At 41.2% G+C, this 18,860-nt stretch overlaps 1 protein-coding gene across 4 annotated transcripts in view; it reads left to right on the top strand.

Annotated features, from left to right (window-relative positions):
* The window catches only part of LOC146064098 (CD109 antigen-like), a 216,304-nt gene that overhangs the window by 165,493 nt on the left and 31,951 nt on the right, over positions 1-18,860 (top strand). For all 4 annotated transcript variants that reach the window (XM_083177197.1, XM_083177198.1, XM_083177196.1 and 1 more), the window contains 4 exons: positions 57-285; positions 8,986-9,151; positions 14,875-15,065; positions 18,534-18,689. In XM_083177197.1, coding sequence (XP_083033323.1) covers positions 57-285; positions 8,986-9,151; positions 14,875-15,065; positions 18,534-18,689 — 742 coding nt within the window. The remainder of the gene's footprint in view (positions 1-56; positions 286-8,985; positions 9,152-14,874; positions 15,066-18,533; positions 18,690-18,860) is intronic.

Here is an 18,860-nt window from a genome sequence, read left to right as displayed (position 1 = left end):
TAAGCATATTAATTGGCTCAACTATTTTCTTTATCTTTGTTTTTCTATTAATTTAGGTTGTCTGCCTTTGTTCTGAGTTGTTTTCTAAAAGCACGCCAGTTTATATTAGTGGACCCTGTAGTGCTTCATGATACTCTTACATGGCTTCTAAGGCATCAGAAGAAAAATGGTGAATTTTGGGAACCTGGAAGAGTAATAAGCAGTCGACTGCAAGGAGGAATTTATAGTCCGGTTACTTTGACTGCATATGTAATGACTGCTCTCATTGAATATCCTGGACTCCTGGTAAGAAATCACATGTGTAGTGTTTTTTTTATATAGAATGCTTAAATTTACAGTATGAATATAGTATTTGCAATATGTATAACATTTTACTAAAGTCAGAAAAGCATATGTATGATTGTGGACACTATGGGCCAAATCTAATGTGTGATTTTTGTAAATGTGCTATTTTTTTGTGTCAAAAACTGTAAAAATCACACATTTAATGAAAATTGTAAAATGTAATAGGGTACGATTGCAGCAAAAGTCGCACATTTTTACCATAGCAAAAAAAAATTGCACATCAAAATCACATCCAGATGTTATCCAATGCAAAGTTGCAAATGTAAAAGGGTGTTTTTTTTTTTTAATTGCACACCTAACATGAGTAAACAATTGCCCAGAAATAGACCAGCTTCTGTATGGTGATTTTGACAGAAGATTGCACAGATCAATAAGATTTGTGCATGCTTCTCTCTCGAAAAAGTGTACAAATAGTTGAAAAAAATAACCAGTCCTGGGCTCTTTGAGATGGTCCTGGTTCCAAAAGTATGGGGAAAGCATTGCCTAGGGTTTCCCTCCTTCCTTTTAAAACCAGCACCGGTCTCTTGGATCGGTCTTGATTCCAAAAATATGGGGGTCAAAAGATGTAGGGGTACTATGTATTTTTGCAAACAGTTAATAGGGGGAAACATTTATGTTGGTTTCTGGCCATCACATGGTCATGCCTTACACTTGTACAATTTAGACTATATTACAATTTATGCTGTGTACACACTTGTATATATAGTCAAAATCTCATCTGGATCTCATGCAGATTGTATGGGTTTTATCCCTTTCAATCCAGATGCGATCTCGATGCGCGCTCCCGTATCGCAGCCAGAAAGTCTTGGCTGCATAGACTATATAGTGTAGATCTGCACTATATAGTCTAAATTGTATGCTGATAGTCTAAATGTATATATTGTATGCAGATAGTCTAAATTGTAATATAGCAATATAGTAATATATATATAGCAGATCTGCACTATATATTCTATGCAGCCAAGACTTTCTGGCTGCGATACGGGAGCGCGCATCGAGATTGCATCTGGAGCGCAAGGGATAAAAGCCATGCAATCTGCATGAGATCCAGATGATATTTTGACTATATAGTCAAAATCTCATCTGGATCTCATGCATATTGTACAAGTTACTGGTCAGCCCTGGCCAGGGTCCCTGGGAGGAGTGGGAGTGCCAGGTTGACAGTAATGAAAGTGTTAAAAAAAATTACATTTAGTTTTGGGTTTGACTGTGGAACAATAAGTCCCACTCCTATCAGAGGTAGCAGAGAATGATTTTAAACATGATTGGTATGAGAATGAGAATATTATTGCATAGATCTAAGAAACAAATATGGTTGAATTTACCAAAAGGATAAAATAAAAAGTGGTAGACTAGATGGGGCCAAGAGGTTTTTATCTGCCATAAATTTGTTTAAGTTTATATAGTTTAGAATTTTGTAAGGGTCCCCATGTAAAAGACGCTTCCAATTTCTCACCTCCTTTGATCAACTGATGTCCCCTCTACTGAGCTAGAAAAGTGCTAACTAAACTAAGGAGGTCAGGTTGCTGTAAAGATAAGGGCAATTTGTACAATGTAAAAAAAAAAAAACATATTTATTGTACTGTTAAATGTAATATGTGTGCTAGTATATGTGGAATACTACTGCAATACTTTAATATACGGGATCTATTTTCATATGTGGGGCTGCAGCAAATATAGATTAGGTATCATTCATAGATGGGATGCTTCAGTGGGTATGCTGGTGTTTACAATAACAACGGCAGCATCCCGACTAGTGAGGATGCCGATGCTGGAATCCCGACTGACTTACATGACCCCTGTCGAGAATCCCTTTGGGATGCTGGCGTTGGTATTCTGAATGCTGGCATCCCTACTGCCGGTCCATCCATATGTACAGATGGAGCACCTCTCAGCCAGCGCTGGGAATTGCCAGATTCCCTTAGCTGGTGATCGCCAGCTAAGGGTTAATTTAAATGCATTAACGCAATGAACAGTGTTTTTTCCCCTGTAGTCCATATGCAAAGCAACTTCTTACATTTTTTGTGCATGCTCAGTAATTGATGTATGCCAACCTTACAGTAATTCTTAGGTCATAAAAACATATTTCCAGGGGATTCCTCCACTTTGATGGCCAACAAAAAATATTCTGAATCATCTGCTTTCTACCATGTGGTATATGTCATAATAGTACGATTTATGTGTGGATTTTCTCCAGTGATGTAATTTTATAACAGTTTTGAAACAGAAATGACATTTAAATTAAAAATACTACCTATAAAATGGTGAATTGGAAAACACCCCACTTAGTAATGGTTTGTCTGAACAGTGTTGATCCAGACAAGTCATGAATTCTGGATACCTTATAAAGGCAATACTATTATGTAGGAAAATACCAATAAAATGTAACCACATTCTCTATGATTTCACGGAATTTTTGTATGTTTTCTTGTAACATTGATCAGGAGAAAAGAGTATTCTAAATAGCCTAGTCTATTTCTTCGAAGTAGAGCTGTAAACCTGGTTGGCAAATGTTATATATAAACACTGGGGATCAAAATTGCTCTGAAACGTTACAAAAACAAAAAAGGAAAGTACTTTGATTCTGATATTAAAAACTGTCACAAGGCCATGGCATATACACAAGGGGCCTAATTCAGCTGTGGTCGGAGTTGCTATCATCTCCATATGTCATTGCTCCCTGTCTGACCATCAGTCCCGAAGATCTGCCCATGCGCATTTGAGCCTGAGCCCCAGTGGGGCTGGTAGAGATGAGGGGGCACGGACAAGGTAGGTGGTACATAAGCCTCTTCCTATCTTAAAACTCCCCTGTAACATACCCTGTTATCTCATGGGAACTGGAATAAATATCAGTTGCTCCCACCAGCAGTGGCTCCACGCTATTTGCTGTTACTGAAATCTGCAAGAACCTAGTTCCTGGATCTCAAACAAGGGAACATATAAAATAGGCATTGTTCCAGGGATCACTTCTTTATTTCTGGTCTGCAGATGAACTCTAGAATTAGAGTCATTAAATTAAGACACATTTTAAAACATTTAGGGCCTGATTTAGATGCGGTTGCAACTTTGATGGTTTCAAAACAGAGCAATTGTCGGTAGATTGTGCATGCACATGCATCGTGGCTTCATGCACACATGTTTTCAGGCATGTCTTGTCATGTGACTATGATCTTGTATGCATAAAACATGGTACCAGCGTCAAAGCTCCAGGAGCTTTTATGAGTCAATGTCCTCACAGCTGTGTTTCAGTTGCTGAGCATCTCTGTTACCTGTGGTGGCTGTTTCACTTGTGTTGTCAACTGCTATGGAATCAGGCCCATTATGCTTATCATTATCATATTCCTACAGCATAACAAGGTTATGTAAAGACGATATAATCTGTGTACGTTTTAACAGTTATTTGTAATATGTTGGTGGTTTCTGCATCTCCAATGGGTTGTCGATGTTGGATGTAATGAAGATTTTTGGCCACTATGCATGCACCAAAACCACACTGCATGCATGCTGCATTTGATTAGCAATTTATCTACATGGTGAGCGACAAGCAGTCAGCATTTGGGGAGGTAACAGGTGGAGTGGTTTCATAAAATGCATGCATGTTGGGATAATTTTCAGGGCATTAACTAGTCAGCCAATACAAATTCATTCACAGCTGGAGAGGTCCCTGCGTATTAGGAGAGCTGCTCTGACACAGAATAGGGTTGCTCAGAGGTCCGCTGGAGGGACCGATGTGCATTCTCTCTGGATTCCTGCTGGATTATGTGACAAGCAAAAGTTAGATGCCAACAGGGGGCATCTCTGTGCATAAGATGATGGCTGAGCTATTAGCATACTTTTGCAAGTACCTTCTGAGCAAAATAGAAGCTGTTCATATAATTGAATGGCATCTTAATCAGGCAGCAATGTGTTATGTAATTGTTGTGCAAATTCATAAAACCCCATAGAACCATGATGGACGGTCTTCTGCCTATAACAACCACCCATTGCTTTTTTTTATACATACAGCTATACTTAGGATTCCACCAGGTCTTAAACCTTCAGGCAGTAGGGGTACTTAGGATGCCACCAGGTCTCAAATCTTCAGGCAGTAAGGACTTATGCAATTGACAGTAGAGAACCTCATAATTGGCTGACATAATATGAACAAGATTTTCACTAGGCAAAGAGACACGGTGAAAGGCAGAGTACATAATCACAGGGACACAGGGTTATAACAGCTTACAGATGGTATTACACAAGAGATGGAACATACTTTAAATGGCAGTGGGTATTAACCAACACTGATTACAAATATCAGGCATGGACAATGGTACAATCATGACTGGAGTCTCTGGGTTCACAGACATGGCAGGTCTTTTGCAGGAAGGTTGACTGAGGTTCTGGATTCCAAAATAAATACCAGCAACTTACACGGAAGTATAAGCAATATAACCGGCAATGTGGTGCCAGGCTGTCTGCCTTTTATTAGTAACAAGCACTAACCATATAAGATAGAGAGTGAAGATTCTCTAATGCAGTGGTTCTCAAACCCTGTGAAATTGTAGGGTGCCATGATTCAAAAGAGTTTGGGAACCCCTGCCCTAATGAATTATTTTTCATACAGCCGTAGTGCTGCACTTATATCCAGTATCCTACTTTAGCTGCTAAGAAACAGCTGCCCAGAGTTCCCTGCAGCTGCTCGGCATCCCAGTTACCCAGCAACCAACGGTGCAACCATTGTGCAGTGCGCCAGATTGACTCTGCGTCCCAGTTGCATAGTAATGTCCGGGACTTGCTGGGAAGCTGAATTGTGTCGGCCACTCACTACACATTGTCAATGTTAAGTGCATCTGCAGCAAAATTGATCAGCAGAAGTAAAATCCTTATTATAAATCTCATCTGGTGCGTATTTTTGCATAACTCTATAAATCAAAGCCACATTTATATTATATAAGAATTCATTTGGATTTATTTGGTCCTATCAATCTTTATTTGTTTAAGTTTTGGCAGCTTTATTAATTTGCAGCATGTGAAAATGTGCATAATATACAGTACCTGCTTTTTCAAACTTTAAGATAATATTAAAAACAAGAATGCCACGATGCCCATGTGCAGCATGGCATTGATATTTTATTGCCGATCTTCGAATTTAAAAAAAATGTATTTTGAAAGTAATATATATACACATAGATACAAAAGCAAATGAGCCGACATCATCAGACATATCAAAAAGAACATAACATAACAATATGTATCAATACAATTGCAATCATAGGCATGCACAGCTCATTACATTAGGGTGTGCACCTCAGTAAAAACATTTCTAGCTGTGCGCAACGGTGTCTAGAATCAGTCAGGGTGTGATTTTATCTTATGGGGCCTACACACGTAGCAATCCCCAGGCATTTTCTAAGCAATCTCACTAGATTGCTTAGAAAATGCTGCTACATTGCTACGTGTGTAGGAGCATAGCGATATCGTTGCGCGGCCCCCGTGCTTCGCTATTGCCCTGGCAATTAATATCCAGCATGCTGGCTTAATCTAGTTAATTGACAGGGTCAGGGACAGTTTTCTCAGCAGAGAACAATGGCCCTGACAGATCGCTCAGCACACAACGCTGGCACAGCGTTGTGTACTGAGCAATCTTGCTGAGCGTTCGGAGCAATCTAGCATCGTTGAGAACGCTCAGCAATATTGCTGTGTGTGTAGGCTCCATTAGTCATTCAGAAATCCACTTCTTATTATAATTAAACCCAAGCATTCATATATTATCTTTCACATAGAAAAGCAAAGAGAAATGCTTGACCTGAAAAAAAAAATTGCTGTGTGAAAGGGGTGGTCCGGCGGAGACCAACAAAACAACCTGGCAAAAATTTAGGGCATGACTTCATAGGGAAGGGCATGGTCACATATTAGTACCAATTTACATTACACCACACAGTCCATTATGCACACTGCGCCAGCTAGAGCCCCTTGGACACACTGTGCCATTACACATTATGCTATATACCGTAATGCCCACTACACATTGTCATACATTATTCCACACACCATAATGACTATTTATATTATGCCACAAAACGTAATGCACCACCAGTGCCCCGATAATTTCCCTTTTCATTTAATGCCCCCACCATTGCCTTTTACAATGAATGTGACCCAGTGTACTCACCACTCTGGGGCTACTTCCACCGCTGCGGCTGGCCACTGGAGCACTGACTAGCAGGGTGCTCTCCGCACCCAATTGTCAGGGGAGACACCATGCCTGTACCCCCTGCACTTACAAAGTTTCAGCTACAGGGCCTCCAGTGGCCCTCAGCCATTTGAATTGCAGTGCCGTCTGTTGAGCCAATCATCTCAGTCACATGGCCCCTGCACTACATCACTACATGCTGTGCTATACCACTACACTAAATGCTACACTACATTCCCCATATATGCTACACTATATCCTGCTACAAGCTGCAATATACCACTATACTACATAATACACCCCCTTACTTACATGCTACATTTCCAACAATAATATTTTAACTTTTAACTTTCTGCCTCCCCCTTTTCCCAGCCCCCCACATGCTGCAGGTGGGGGCAGCATTAGGAGCCACTGGAGTAGTTGCTGGCCTGACTGACCTTTTATTAAAACATTGCGGTGGCCTTGTGGGGTAGCACAGTCTCTGACAGGTGCTGTGGAAGACAACAACAGCAGATGGGAGAGCAGGAGCAAGAGGCAGACATGGGCAGAAAAAACTGGTTTTCCCTCAGTGCCTGGGAGCAAGGCAGGATGAGTAAGCACTGTCAGGATGGGAAGGGGCGGATTTAGGGATGAGGGCACCCCTAGGCACAACAATAATGTTTACTAAGTAGGACAGTTTATAGGGGCAGTATCTGCATGTCCTATCCATTTACACTCTATTTAAGATGGAATATAGTAGAGTACAGTGGATATTTTGCAGTTATTGGTACATTTTGGGCTGACAGTACTATCACAGGCATCCAAGTGCCGCCCCAAAACATGTGCCGCCCCTAGGCACGTGCCTCACGTGCCTAATGGGAAATTCGGCTCTGAGGATGGGGATACACGATGTTCTCCAACAGTATGGAGGTGCACAGGGGTGTCGCAGTTCAACACCTGGAGCCGGCCCCTCAGATAGCGGCTAGCAGAAGAATGTCAGTGTGAGCTGATGGGGTGCACTGGGTGCGGAGCAGTGGCATGGTCCTCCGCACAAATCCGGCACCATTAGGACAGCACGTGTGTGAACATTGGGGTGTACACACCATTAGAGTGTGTCTGTGCAACCCCTGCGCACGCCTATGAATGCAATCAAGTTGATGAGTCCAGCATCACATAAAATCCGTATTGACATGTATTTAGTTAAATGAGAAGAAAAGGAGGAAAGAGGAAATAAATAAGAGGGCGGAATGACCAGGAGCTGAGAGTGTATATAAAACAAGGTAAATGGAGCAGTAACGGATCATCAATCACAGTAACACCGTAACAAACTGACATATCAATGGGGCTACCACTAGTCAGCTTGCAGTTGATTGATACTGTAGATAGCAGTCCTAAAAAAGTCTGTGGTATACTTACCACATACAGCTTGCTTTAATAATAATACTACAAAGTCATTCCTCAAATTCTGTATATTTTATACTGTTATAAGTGTATCCAATCTTTCTTCAATAAAAATATTTGAACAGTATAAAACTGTATGAGCTTATTCCAAAATCAGTTAGTTAGTCCTTCAGTGATGTCAATGCAGTTACTTTGTGTTTGGAGGTAAATCAATTTCTGGCTTAGCAACTTCACTAGGACATGTGTAACATATGCTCAGCACATTGTTGTAGTGATATCTAACATGCAGACTTTATATGTCTGCTCATCACGGTTAACCATTTTCACTGTGTTATGTAAAATGAAAAGTGACTGATAAAACCTGTACGGGATATATTTACAAAGCGGTGGGATGTAGGTATAGATATTAAAACAGCACTAACATTAATGCTGCTTTCACACCGCAAAAACGGCATTCACCCGGTAATTTAAAAAGTTTTTAAAAATGGGTCAGACAGCCTTAACTCCTTTCACACTGCATATCTTAAATGGTTTATTACTCATTTAAGTGCGGTCTGAAAGGGGTATTACCTTTTCAATGCCGTTTTGTCCCATCACATTATACAGGGACACTGAAACGGGTAGGACCCTGCTTTTTTACCGCTTTGAATTACCGGTTTTCTGGAACCAGTAAATTTAAAACGGACCTTTCCCGCCGCACATATTACCGATTTGAAATGGTAAAAACCCGGCATTTTACCCGGTAATAAGTGCGGTCTGAAAGAGGTGTTAGTGTAAAGCCTATTTAACTTTATCTTCAGAGAGACTGGTTTCAACTAACATCTTCAGAGAGTGGTTAATGTGTTTCCAAAGGTAAATAACAATCTCCAAGTCATTGTTCTTTTTATAACTATAAATAATGCATTTTATACTGTATGCTGGTTTTGGCTTTACATCACAGAAAATGTATTTTATACTGATGAGAAATACATTTCACAACTACTGTAGTAAAAAGAAAATATGAAATTTATCTGAATAAATTAAATATATTTGCGATTATGATTTGTTTTGAACTCTTGATTTAAAGCAAATGTTTCTCACCCCTCTAGAATTCTTCTCAAATAACAGCTTCTACGAATTACTTGGAGTCTCAAATGAATGAAGTAATGTCAGATAACTACACCCTTAGTCTTGTGACGTATGCGCTGTCATTGGTTGGAAGGAACAAAGCTAAAGAAGGTCTAGACCATCTAAATGATAGAGCAGAGCACACAGGTAATGAGACCTTTTTATTACACTTCGAGTACGCGTTGTCTGTAGATGTCAAGTAGTGAAATAGAATATATCATTAGTAAATACAGTTTTACAAAGGAAAATGAAACCATATGAATGTTTGCTAGTTTCGGTAATAGAGGGGTATTTACTGTGAAAGGGTCTATGGAGTTTCATGTAGGAATATTTGTTTATTATCAAATTGCTCACAAACTTGAAATACTATGCGTGTATGGAAAGGGTACAGATGTATCCTCATGCTTGTAGCATCCGAATCCGATCCCAATTCGGCCCATGCCCCAATGGTCATGGTTTGCGCGTGTGCATTTCTGCGCATGTGCAAACCCCCAGATCCAAACGGCTTAGGGAGTTACACATTCGCCGGGCCATTTGCTGCGCGGAGGGAGGGACAGGGGTCTCCATAGATTCTTGAGAGACAGATGGAGAATGCTGCATGGCAGGTCTAACTGTAAATTATACACAGTGTGTCCAGGGAACATTTTCTCTCTGATTTCTAGTCTGCAGTCAGACAGTGGTGATGTGCCAGTATGCTGATTGGTGAATGGCTGGAGCTAGCCACCAATGAGAGTGCTACATTCACTCTATGGTAGCATGTATAAAGAGAGTGCATTGGTCCATGAAATCTATGAGTGCCACCAATCAGATCAGATAAAAATAAGTGGTTGAGGAAGGGCATATACAAATAGTTTTAACAACACCACCAAAACATCACCATTGGAATATAAACCTAACATCAGGGAGCAACCCAGAAACAAACACGTACAGCTGTAGCCACACTCTTTGAGCCTGCATTAAAAGTGCTCATTTGGTGCAGTAAGTTGTGTACGCAACTCAGTGCCCGGCTGTCGGGTAATGCATTTTGGTACTTGTGTATTATAGCGGCGCCCCCGATGTGCATCGCGCGATGTTTATATCGCATCGAATGGCATGCGATGCGCCGCGATTTTTGCCCCCTATGCGATGAAAGATCGTATAAGCACCATAAAGGGTGCTTTTAAGCACCCTAATGGGTGCTTACAATGTGAAATGCACCCCCACGCCACCCCCCCACTATAAACGTGAACCCGAAGCGTGGCGAGCCCGCGAGGGGCGGCGGTACGCGTCCTCCGACCTTTTCATACCCCCACTATCCATGTCGGCGTGGAGATGAGAATAGAAAGTGTGGCGAGCGCAGCGAGCCACCGAGCCCGAGCGGACGCGAATACCTTCACAGGTATCGGAGTCCCCTCGCGGCCTTCACAGGTATCCGCGTCCCCTCGTGGGGCTCGCTGCACTCGCCACGCTTGGGGCTCGGTATGTCGCTGCACTCGCCACACTTTCTATTCTCAACTCCACGCTGACGTGGATAGTGGGGATATGAAAAGGTCGGAGGACGCATACCGCCGCCCCTCGCGGGCTCGCTGCGCTCGCCACGCTTCGGGTTCACGTTTATAGTGGGGGGGGGGGTGGCGTGGGGGTGCATTTCACATTGTAAGCACCTATTAGGGTGCTTATACAATCTTTAATCGCGTCGCATCGCATTGTATGCCATGTACAATGTCATACAATTTTAAAATTGTATGACATTGTACAGCATCGCGTGATATCGCGTTGCATTGCATACCATCGTATGCCTTATGGTATGTTATGCGATGGGTGCCGCCAAAATACACAAGAACCTGCATTTTTATTAAGTTGTGTGGCTCACAAGATGCGGCTCTCTACATTTGCATATTTCAGTAGAGAACAGTTAAGGTAAGTCCATCTTGGGTATAGGTAAAGGATTGTCAAGAGTCTGATGAACCAGTTCCATGTAAAGAAAGGTGATGGTGGATTTGAGGCTCAACCTCGCTGAAAGGAAGATTTAGGACAGAGTTCAAGTTATTTTACCCTGTCTTGAGTTTTCCTATGTAGACAGGATTCATGAGCTCTGGAGTAGAGCATGATATTAATATGCTATGCTAAGCAGTTATATGTGCTTCTGGTCCAGGATGGTGGGATGGCTCAGGATGACACATGGTCCAAGTAGCACGTTCCTCAGGATTGAGACCGTGGAGGGAAAGCAGGTTCCCTGCATGGATGGCTGTGACTAAGAGACCCCAGAGCTCACAGCCACCATTGCGTAGGTCAGGAGGTCTTTGTGTGTGCACACGGCATCCATTTAGACATCCCTAAGTTGTACCAAGGAAAGAACTGGAGCAAGTGCATATGTAATCAAGTTTGTTTATAGGATGATGCAGTCGCATAAATAAGTATGACTCGGTATACAGTACAGGCATATATCTGTATTTGGTTTCATGCACTTTGTGCAAGTAATTATGGTCATACTATGTGTGACTCTATAGTGTACCAGCGCAGTCTGTAAAAGAGTATTAAAAATTGGAATGGTATATTTGACATTCAATTTTATCAATAGTTAATTAGCTGTATTTAAGTTATGGAATTCCATATAAAAAAATATATATAAGAACAATAAAATTGTGGACATTCAATATTGCAATTTTTGTTAACCAACACTGTACATAAGATGAATTGTATAAGGCATATTACCATACAGGCATCAAAGTATATATACAGTACTTTGATGTCTGGAGCTTGTAGCAGCATTTTGCCGGGGTGGTGGGATGCAGCTGCTGAATATTTTGAAATGACTGGCCAGCTGTTGATTGGCTGAGAGTCTCAGCCAATCAACGGCTGACCAGTCATTTCAAAATATTCAGCAGCCGCATCCCGCTGCCTGGCAAAATGCCACTACAAGCTCCAGCAGCGTGCCAGCCGCCGCATGGACGGACCCTGCTGCCCATCCCCCCGCCACCAACAACAGCTGACCGGACTCCATAGCCCACCCCCCGCTGCATGGGAAGGGGTCCCAAGTTGGGTGGTTGGAAGGCCAGCAGGTCCGACCCCCTGCTCGGGTCCGATGCCCACTGGACCTTGCAGCGGACTTAAGGGGATATCAAACTGAGCCGATTTGGGCCGATTTCACGGCCCAATTCGTCGCAATCGGCTCGTGTATGGGCACCTTTAGATTTCCAATGCTCTTCTCAAAAATTAATAGAATCAGTGAGGAATTTCATGTTTTTTTGTTTGCTGCTATTTCTTATGTTCCTATTTCTGCAGCACATTTAATTGTAGAACCCTCCATATCATCTATTTTATAAACTGTAGACAACTGACTACAGCTACAAAGAGACAAATACAGATGTGTCCTCATACATGTAACTTAAATTCGTCATGCAGCTGGTGATGCCTGGCGTGGATGAGTTACCAGGCCCTGTGCAAGTCTGTTAGCATTATGTAACTTATTTTGCCAAAAATGCATATAAGTCGCGAAGAATCAGCAAAGTCTTCTGGTCCGTCCTAGTTACATTGCACATGGCATTGATGTACAGTATGAGTATGGGTATACTTGAAATTATGAATGTAAAGTAAGTGTAGTACTATAAATAGTATTACATTAATATTCATAATTGTAATAAACTATTTAGAACTACAAAGTAATATTTTGAAAACTGATTAGTAAAAGAAATGACAGCATTTTGCAGAAACCTACCAAGGAACAGTATACATTTAATTCCTTGTGTTAAACTGCTGTATGTCCTTATGTGAACTATGCACCTATCAGAATAAATGCACTGTTCTGACAGCTGCCAGGAAAAGTAAAATCCTTGTTCCGATGAATAGCCCCGCTTGGTTTTGGAAATGTGGTCTCCGAAGCCTGATGTTCTTATTCTGACTGAGATGTGCTAGAAAATTCAGAGGCAGAATGTTGCACTAGTAAAGACCACAGCTTAAGGTCTGATATACAGTAATAGTGCCAAGTATAATAATGGGAGTCAGGAGCAAGCTGAAGTCTGCTTACAATAATGTAAGCAGTTAGATAGTGGTCCACAGATGCAAAGCCAGGATCTCCTATACTGATAAGCAATTAACTGGTTAAACCCATGACATGGGGCAACATAACAGATGATGGCATAATAAATGTGGTCAATGGAGAGCTATAGTCCTCCCCAAAAATCCTATACAATAAAAGGTTAGCGCTACTTCTCACCCCTCTAGGTGAAATTCAAGTGTTGTGTACTCTGGGTGCCATTAGATTGCACCCAACAGAGCAATTAAAAATTTGCTCCGTTCGGGCTAATAGGGATATACAGATGTAGCGCCTATCAGCTGACGGGGTCTCACTCACTTGCGCATCCCCATCAGCAAGGCAGTAGAGATCGGCTTCCCTGCCCGTCTCCCTGAAGCTGGGGGAGCTGCTGGGGCTGCGTGGAGACCGGCAGAGGGTGGCGGAGGGCTGCTACAGCCTCTAACAGAATGGGGTGCGCGAGCATCTCGTGCGCGAGCGTCCCCTTCTATAGGAGGACGGCGGAGGGCAATAGAAACGCCAGGAGCAGCTCAAATGAGAGCTGCTCCATCTGTAAGAGCTAGATACTGGTACATTATCTGAAATAAATAATCTGGCAACATGCAGACTGTGTTGCCGGATATGTATAGTGTCTGAGGCGTTTTGGACGCCAATGATGATGCTACTCAGGGCTCAGGAAAAACCTTTCTAGAATTCCCATTTATTATGGTCCAACCTGTTATGATGAACAGCTGCACAGATCCACCGCTGGGAACCATAACCTCTGCACCTTGTACATCTCAAACTAGACACCAGACAGTAGAAAACATCCAAGTGATATTTAACAGAGAGCTTTTTATAAAGACTGACTTTGAGTGCATATGTTATCAGATGTGTAAACATAGAAGCCGGTCTGATTACTGCTGCGGCTTGTGACTGTCTGTCTGCTTGCTATACAGAGTCAAATCAGTGATGAAGGCCTTAATCCATCACTGGCAGTCTACATTTTTGGACCAATTATGAATTGTTTCGTGTAGGGAATCCTGGAAAGTTTGAGCAATTACTATCCCTATGGACAATTGTACAGTAATACTTTAGCTTTTGTAAAATAGTCATAGTATATGTTTTAAAATGTATATTAGATTAAAAATGTCCCCTATGCTATGTGGTGGGATGAACAGGCTTGGCTGTATATTCAGTTTTCTACACAAAGGTTCTTAAATAATGAAGACGCAAGACTGTTCTGCATTGGCCATATATGATGGGACAGGTGGTGTGGTGATATGATCAGAAACCATGGCTCTTTTGATAACATTTATATCCCTAAGGCTAGCCGAATGTGTTGGACTCCTAACAATTCATGTTCTTCCAACCAACCTGTGGAACTTTTAAAATGTGTTGATAATGAATATACCTGAGCACCATCTGGTGGATTTGGAAAACACAAAATACAAGCCCCTTAATGACTGCATTTGGCTATCTCTATAAGGTTTGAACACATCTACTGTGGAATGGAAAACATCAGTGGTATAAAGACGACTCTGCTGCCTGCTTGCATGATGATGCAATAAGCTAGCATTGATGAAGTGGTTGTACAAGGAGACTCAATATTACATTTAAAATATTAAAGCTGTGCATGGATATTTTTAAAGTTTTACCAACATATCATGTTTAAACAAAACCCTTAATGAATCACAATCATCTTATCAGTTATATTAGATTTATCTATAGCTTGGCATCCTTGCTTTTATATGATAAGATCTGAAAACCAGATTTATTTGTGAGTTGACCTGATAATAATTGTTAGTGTTTTGGTAAATGTAATTAATACCTGTATTGTGCAACATATGCAGGTATTAATTACAATATTCAATTACAGGTACTTTGCGGTTCTGGAAATCTCAGGTCCAAACTCTGCCTAATTGGTGGCAACCAAGCTCTAAAGATATAGAAGTGGCCTCATATGTCCTTTTGTCACATGTAATTCAGAATCGTGTTGCTGAGGGGATAGCAGTGATGAAATGGTTAAGTCAACAGAGAACCTACCTTGGAGGATATTCTTCTACCCAGGTCAGTCATAGTCTTCTGTGATTATAATTTGACATCATTGTGCTGATATGAAGTGTAATAGGGCATTTTGCAAAAAGTTAAAATTGTAATTTTGTGAACTGCATTTGTACCTTTTGTAAAGATGGATTAGTGGGAAGACAATCTCCTGGAGTAGACAGTTGGCACATGCCTCAGACACACCATAAAATTAGTCATATATTACGTGCAACCTGCACACAAATCTCAATATTATAATGTACTGGTTCACAGGATACAATTTTCATACATGAACTAAACAGATCATAAAAAGAAAGTCTCTCTGGCAATATCTCACATTAGAGTTCCTCTTTAGCTGTGAGGCAGACCTAGCATCTAAACAGCACATCACCTCCTCATATGTAAGCTCTCTGAGTGCAGTATGATTCTACAAATTGGTAGGCACTGAACTTTAGGCTCTATGTACTAACAGGTGCAGGATGGCCTCCTGATAGTCGGGAGTAGACTGACATCGGAATCTCAACTGTTAAAAGTCTGACAGGCGGGATACCGACTTACAGGGGCTATTCTCCCTCATGGGGGTCCACAACCCATAGAGGAAGAATAGCCCCTGTGGTGACTGCAGCGAGCCACCAAGCCCACAAGGGGCTTCGTAGCATTCACACCCCACCTGTTGGAGACCCAGCACTGGGGATTTGACATTGGTCTAAGGACTGTTGGAGTGCAGACTATCGTAAGGTCATACCACACCCGTGATAACAGGAAAAAAGGGTAAAAACACTAAAGGAGGAGAAAAACCATGTACACACCACTTCTCAGTATCTATGAAAATTTCCCATGAAGCCACGTCCTTTTGATGGTGCCACAATGCTTTTTGGCAGCAGATGTGGCTTTGCCACTCAGGACTACCGATTTCCGTAACAGTATGTTTGGAGGTATGTATATATATTATTAGGGATGAAGTCATAAGGACGACATTCACAATGTCGTTACCACTGGGTTGACATTTATGATATCAACATTATATAGTGGTTGGCACTGTGCTAAAACAAGGGGGGAGCAGCTCAATAAAAAATTTAGAACAATATGGTGCGTAATGAGCGCTAAAAGGATAGATAGGAGAATAGTGCAGATAAAAGATAAGAAAAAACACCTGAAAAATAAGATTGGTTAAATGAATGTGAACAGCTCTTTTGAAAAGTTGCTAAAAAGTCAGTGGGGGCTGCTATGCTAACCCTACCTCTAAGCCCGGGGAGCGGGTGGGAGATTGAAGTCTCTGCGGCTGGATGTTTAAACATCCAGCCGCAGAGACTTCAATCTCCCACCCGCTCCCCGGGCTTAGAGGTAGGGTTAGCATAGCAGCCCCCATGATATCAACATTGTTGAAATGTCAATGCTACATTATCAGAATGTCAACATGTTCACAATGATGACATCTGGGTTACTTTGCAGGATGGGAAGGTTCTTCACTTAGGGGGACTTGAAGGTTAGAGGAAGGGATTAGTATAGGGATGGGCTCGCCAGACCACCCACGCTTGCGAGTGGACGCTACATCTGACTGGGATGCGCATCCCAGTTTCCCATCGGAGGGGGATGGGAACCCTGCCCATCTCCGCTTCAGGGAGATGGGCAGGGTTAGGGGGGGAGCGGGTAGGTGGGCGAACGTGGCGGCGACCCGGGGAGCCCCGTTGTAAGGGGACACATGCACGTCTCCTTCCAAAGGCTTACTGGGGCTGGCGCTTGGCAAAAAATGGTTTCCATTTTAAATCAAGACTGTAGTTTGTAAAAGTCTGCTTAAGTCGACTGTAAGTGCATGTTTTGCCTACATGCTAACATTTCACTTCCATATAGCTTCAATAAATGTCCCACTTATGTGTAATACTTTTTGTCTTTTATTCTGAGAATTTTATTTGAAATGTCTGTTGCATGAAATCTGTTTCATTTTAAGACTTAATAGAAAACAAAGTTAAGGTTAATATTAAATGTATGTAACCTGACAGTCATTCATCATCTACAGATGGTATTTATCTACATATTTGCTTTACTTGTATGTGTGTTTACAAATGATTGTACGTTAGATAAACTTTCCATAGTTCATTGACATACAGAGTATTATCAATTACATATGAAGTTACATTATTTACAGACAGTGAGGAATTATAAATGGGATAGTGACATTGAGTATACATTTTTGGAGCAGTTAACCCTTTATGACCCCCTGTCCATTAAAAAATTATAAATTTCCATTCAAATCCCAATGTCCATTTAAATGTGCAGTAAATACTATGAAAATATTGATTTGAATCACAATGTTTTATTATACATGCTACAGTCTCTCTTCCTACATCTTTGCTGAAGTTGCGTTAAACAGCTGTTCTAGTTGCGCTATGATGAGTTGTGACTTGGTATCACAGAGCATTTTTCACGCAACTTTTTCCATTAAAATGTGTATGTCACTCAAATCACTATGTAAATAGGATGCATAAGACTATATGCTCATAGTGATACTGATATTGCAGGCGCACTTGCTGCACTGTCCCTACCCAGCCTCATTTCCCTCCGCCACGCTGCCTGTCATGCAAAACCATACCCCCCAACTGTCACTGGTCAGCAGGGGGGGGGGTAGTTGGGTGTCCCCATGTCAGCAGATTTGCAGTGAATAGATTATGTGTGCATGAGTCTATCCTTGGAGACAGAGGGACTGGGGGTATGGGGGCATGGCCACCAAGCTGCGCACAGGAGTCTCAATGGACTATGTCTATAAGTTGGGAGGTACCGTATGTGAAAACGTCATGTGTATAAAAGTGTAAGTACATTCATAAATCAGTAACTTTTAGAATCACTTTTAACAGCACTAACTGGAAGTAGTAATTGTTGTGTATCTGAGCAATAATGTTCTGTAATGTGTGGACCTTTGTTCGTGCACAGCTTTATTAATGTCCTGGCATAATATGTTAATTTGATTCCATTCTCAACTTTGAATTGACCATTCCAGTACCCTGATGTGTTTCTTTTAAAAGTAATTACATATTTACTTGATCATTGCCGAGCTAAAACTATCCTCTTTTATGTATGTGAAAGCAAAAAGTGTGCACTTTTTTAACACATGGCTTCTTCATATTCGCTTATTTGTTTAATAAATAATGACAAAGGAAAATCAGTGTTGTAAGGATGAACGAGCCAAAATTCCTCAAATATGAAGTAAGAGGCTGACCAATATAGAAGACTATGACTTCATGCTATTGTTGCTTAAGGTGGTTCTGCAAGTTATTAGCATATTTTTATACTAAACTAATAATGGAAAAATTGTTTATTTTTATAAGTTGCTTAGATGAAATGTTTTAGATTTTAGGATTCGTTGTGAATTTAATGAATATTATTAATGATGTTTTTATTTGCACTACTGACCTACCAATCTCATCTCATATCCCCAACAATGAAGGGTTATATTAAATAAGGCTAATTTTGCTTACAATTGCAATGTCTTCATAGGATACTATAGCAGCTTTGCTGGCAATGTCTTCCTTTGCATCTAAGTATTCTGTCAGTAAACCGGAGCTACAAATCTCAGTGGAAGGAAACCAGATGAATTCTCCTTCAAGTTTTATACTCAATCCTCAAAATCACCTGATGCTTCAAACCAAACAGGTGATGCATTTAACTCTCGCTTTTCTGGTCCTTTCCAGAGGTAAAAAACTTGCCAGTTTTCGGATGCTTATAGATGTAAATTCAAAGGAACTACAGTAATTGCTATTTATATTCCCATATTTAACATCAGAAGATGTGCATAATACTGATGAATACTGTATGCACAGACCC

This window comes from Crinia signifera, chromosome 3, assembly GCF_055691185.1.
Source record: "Crinia signifera chromosome 3, ASM5569118v1, whole genome shotgun sequence".
Classification (NCBI taxonomy): Eukaryota; Metazoa; Chordata; class Amphibia; order Anura; family Myobatrachidae; genus Crinia; species Crinia signifera.
This window is presented reverse-complemented; position numbering and strand designations above follow the sequence as displayed.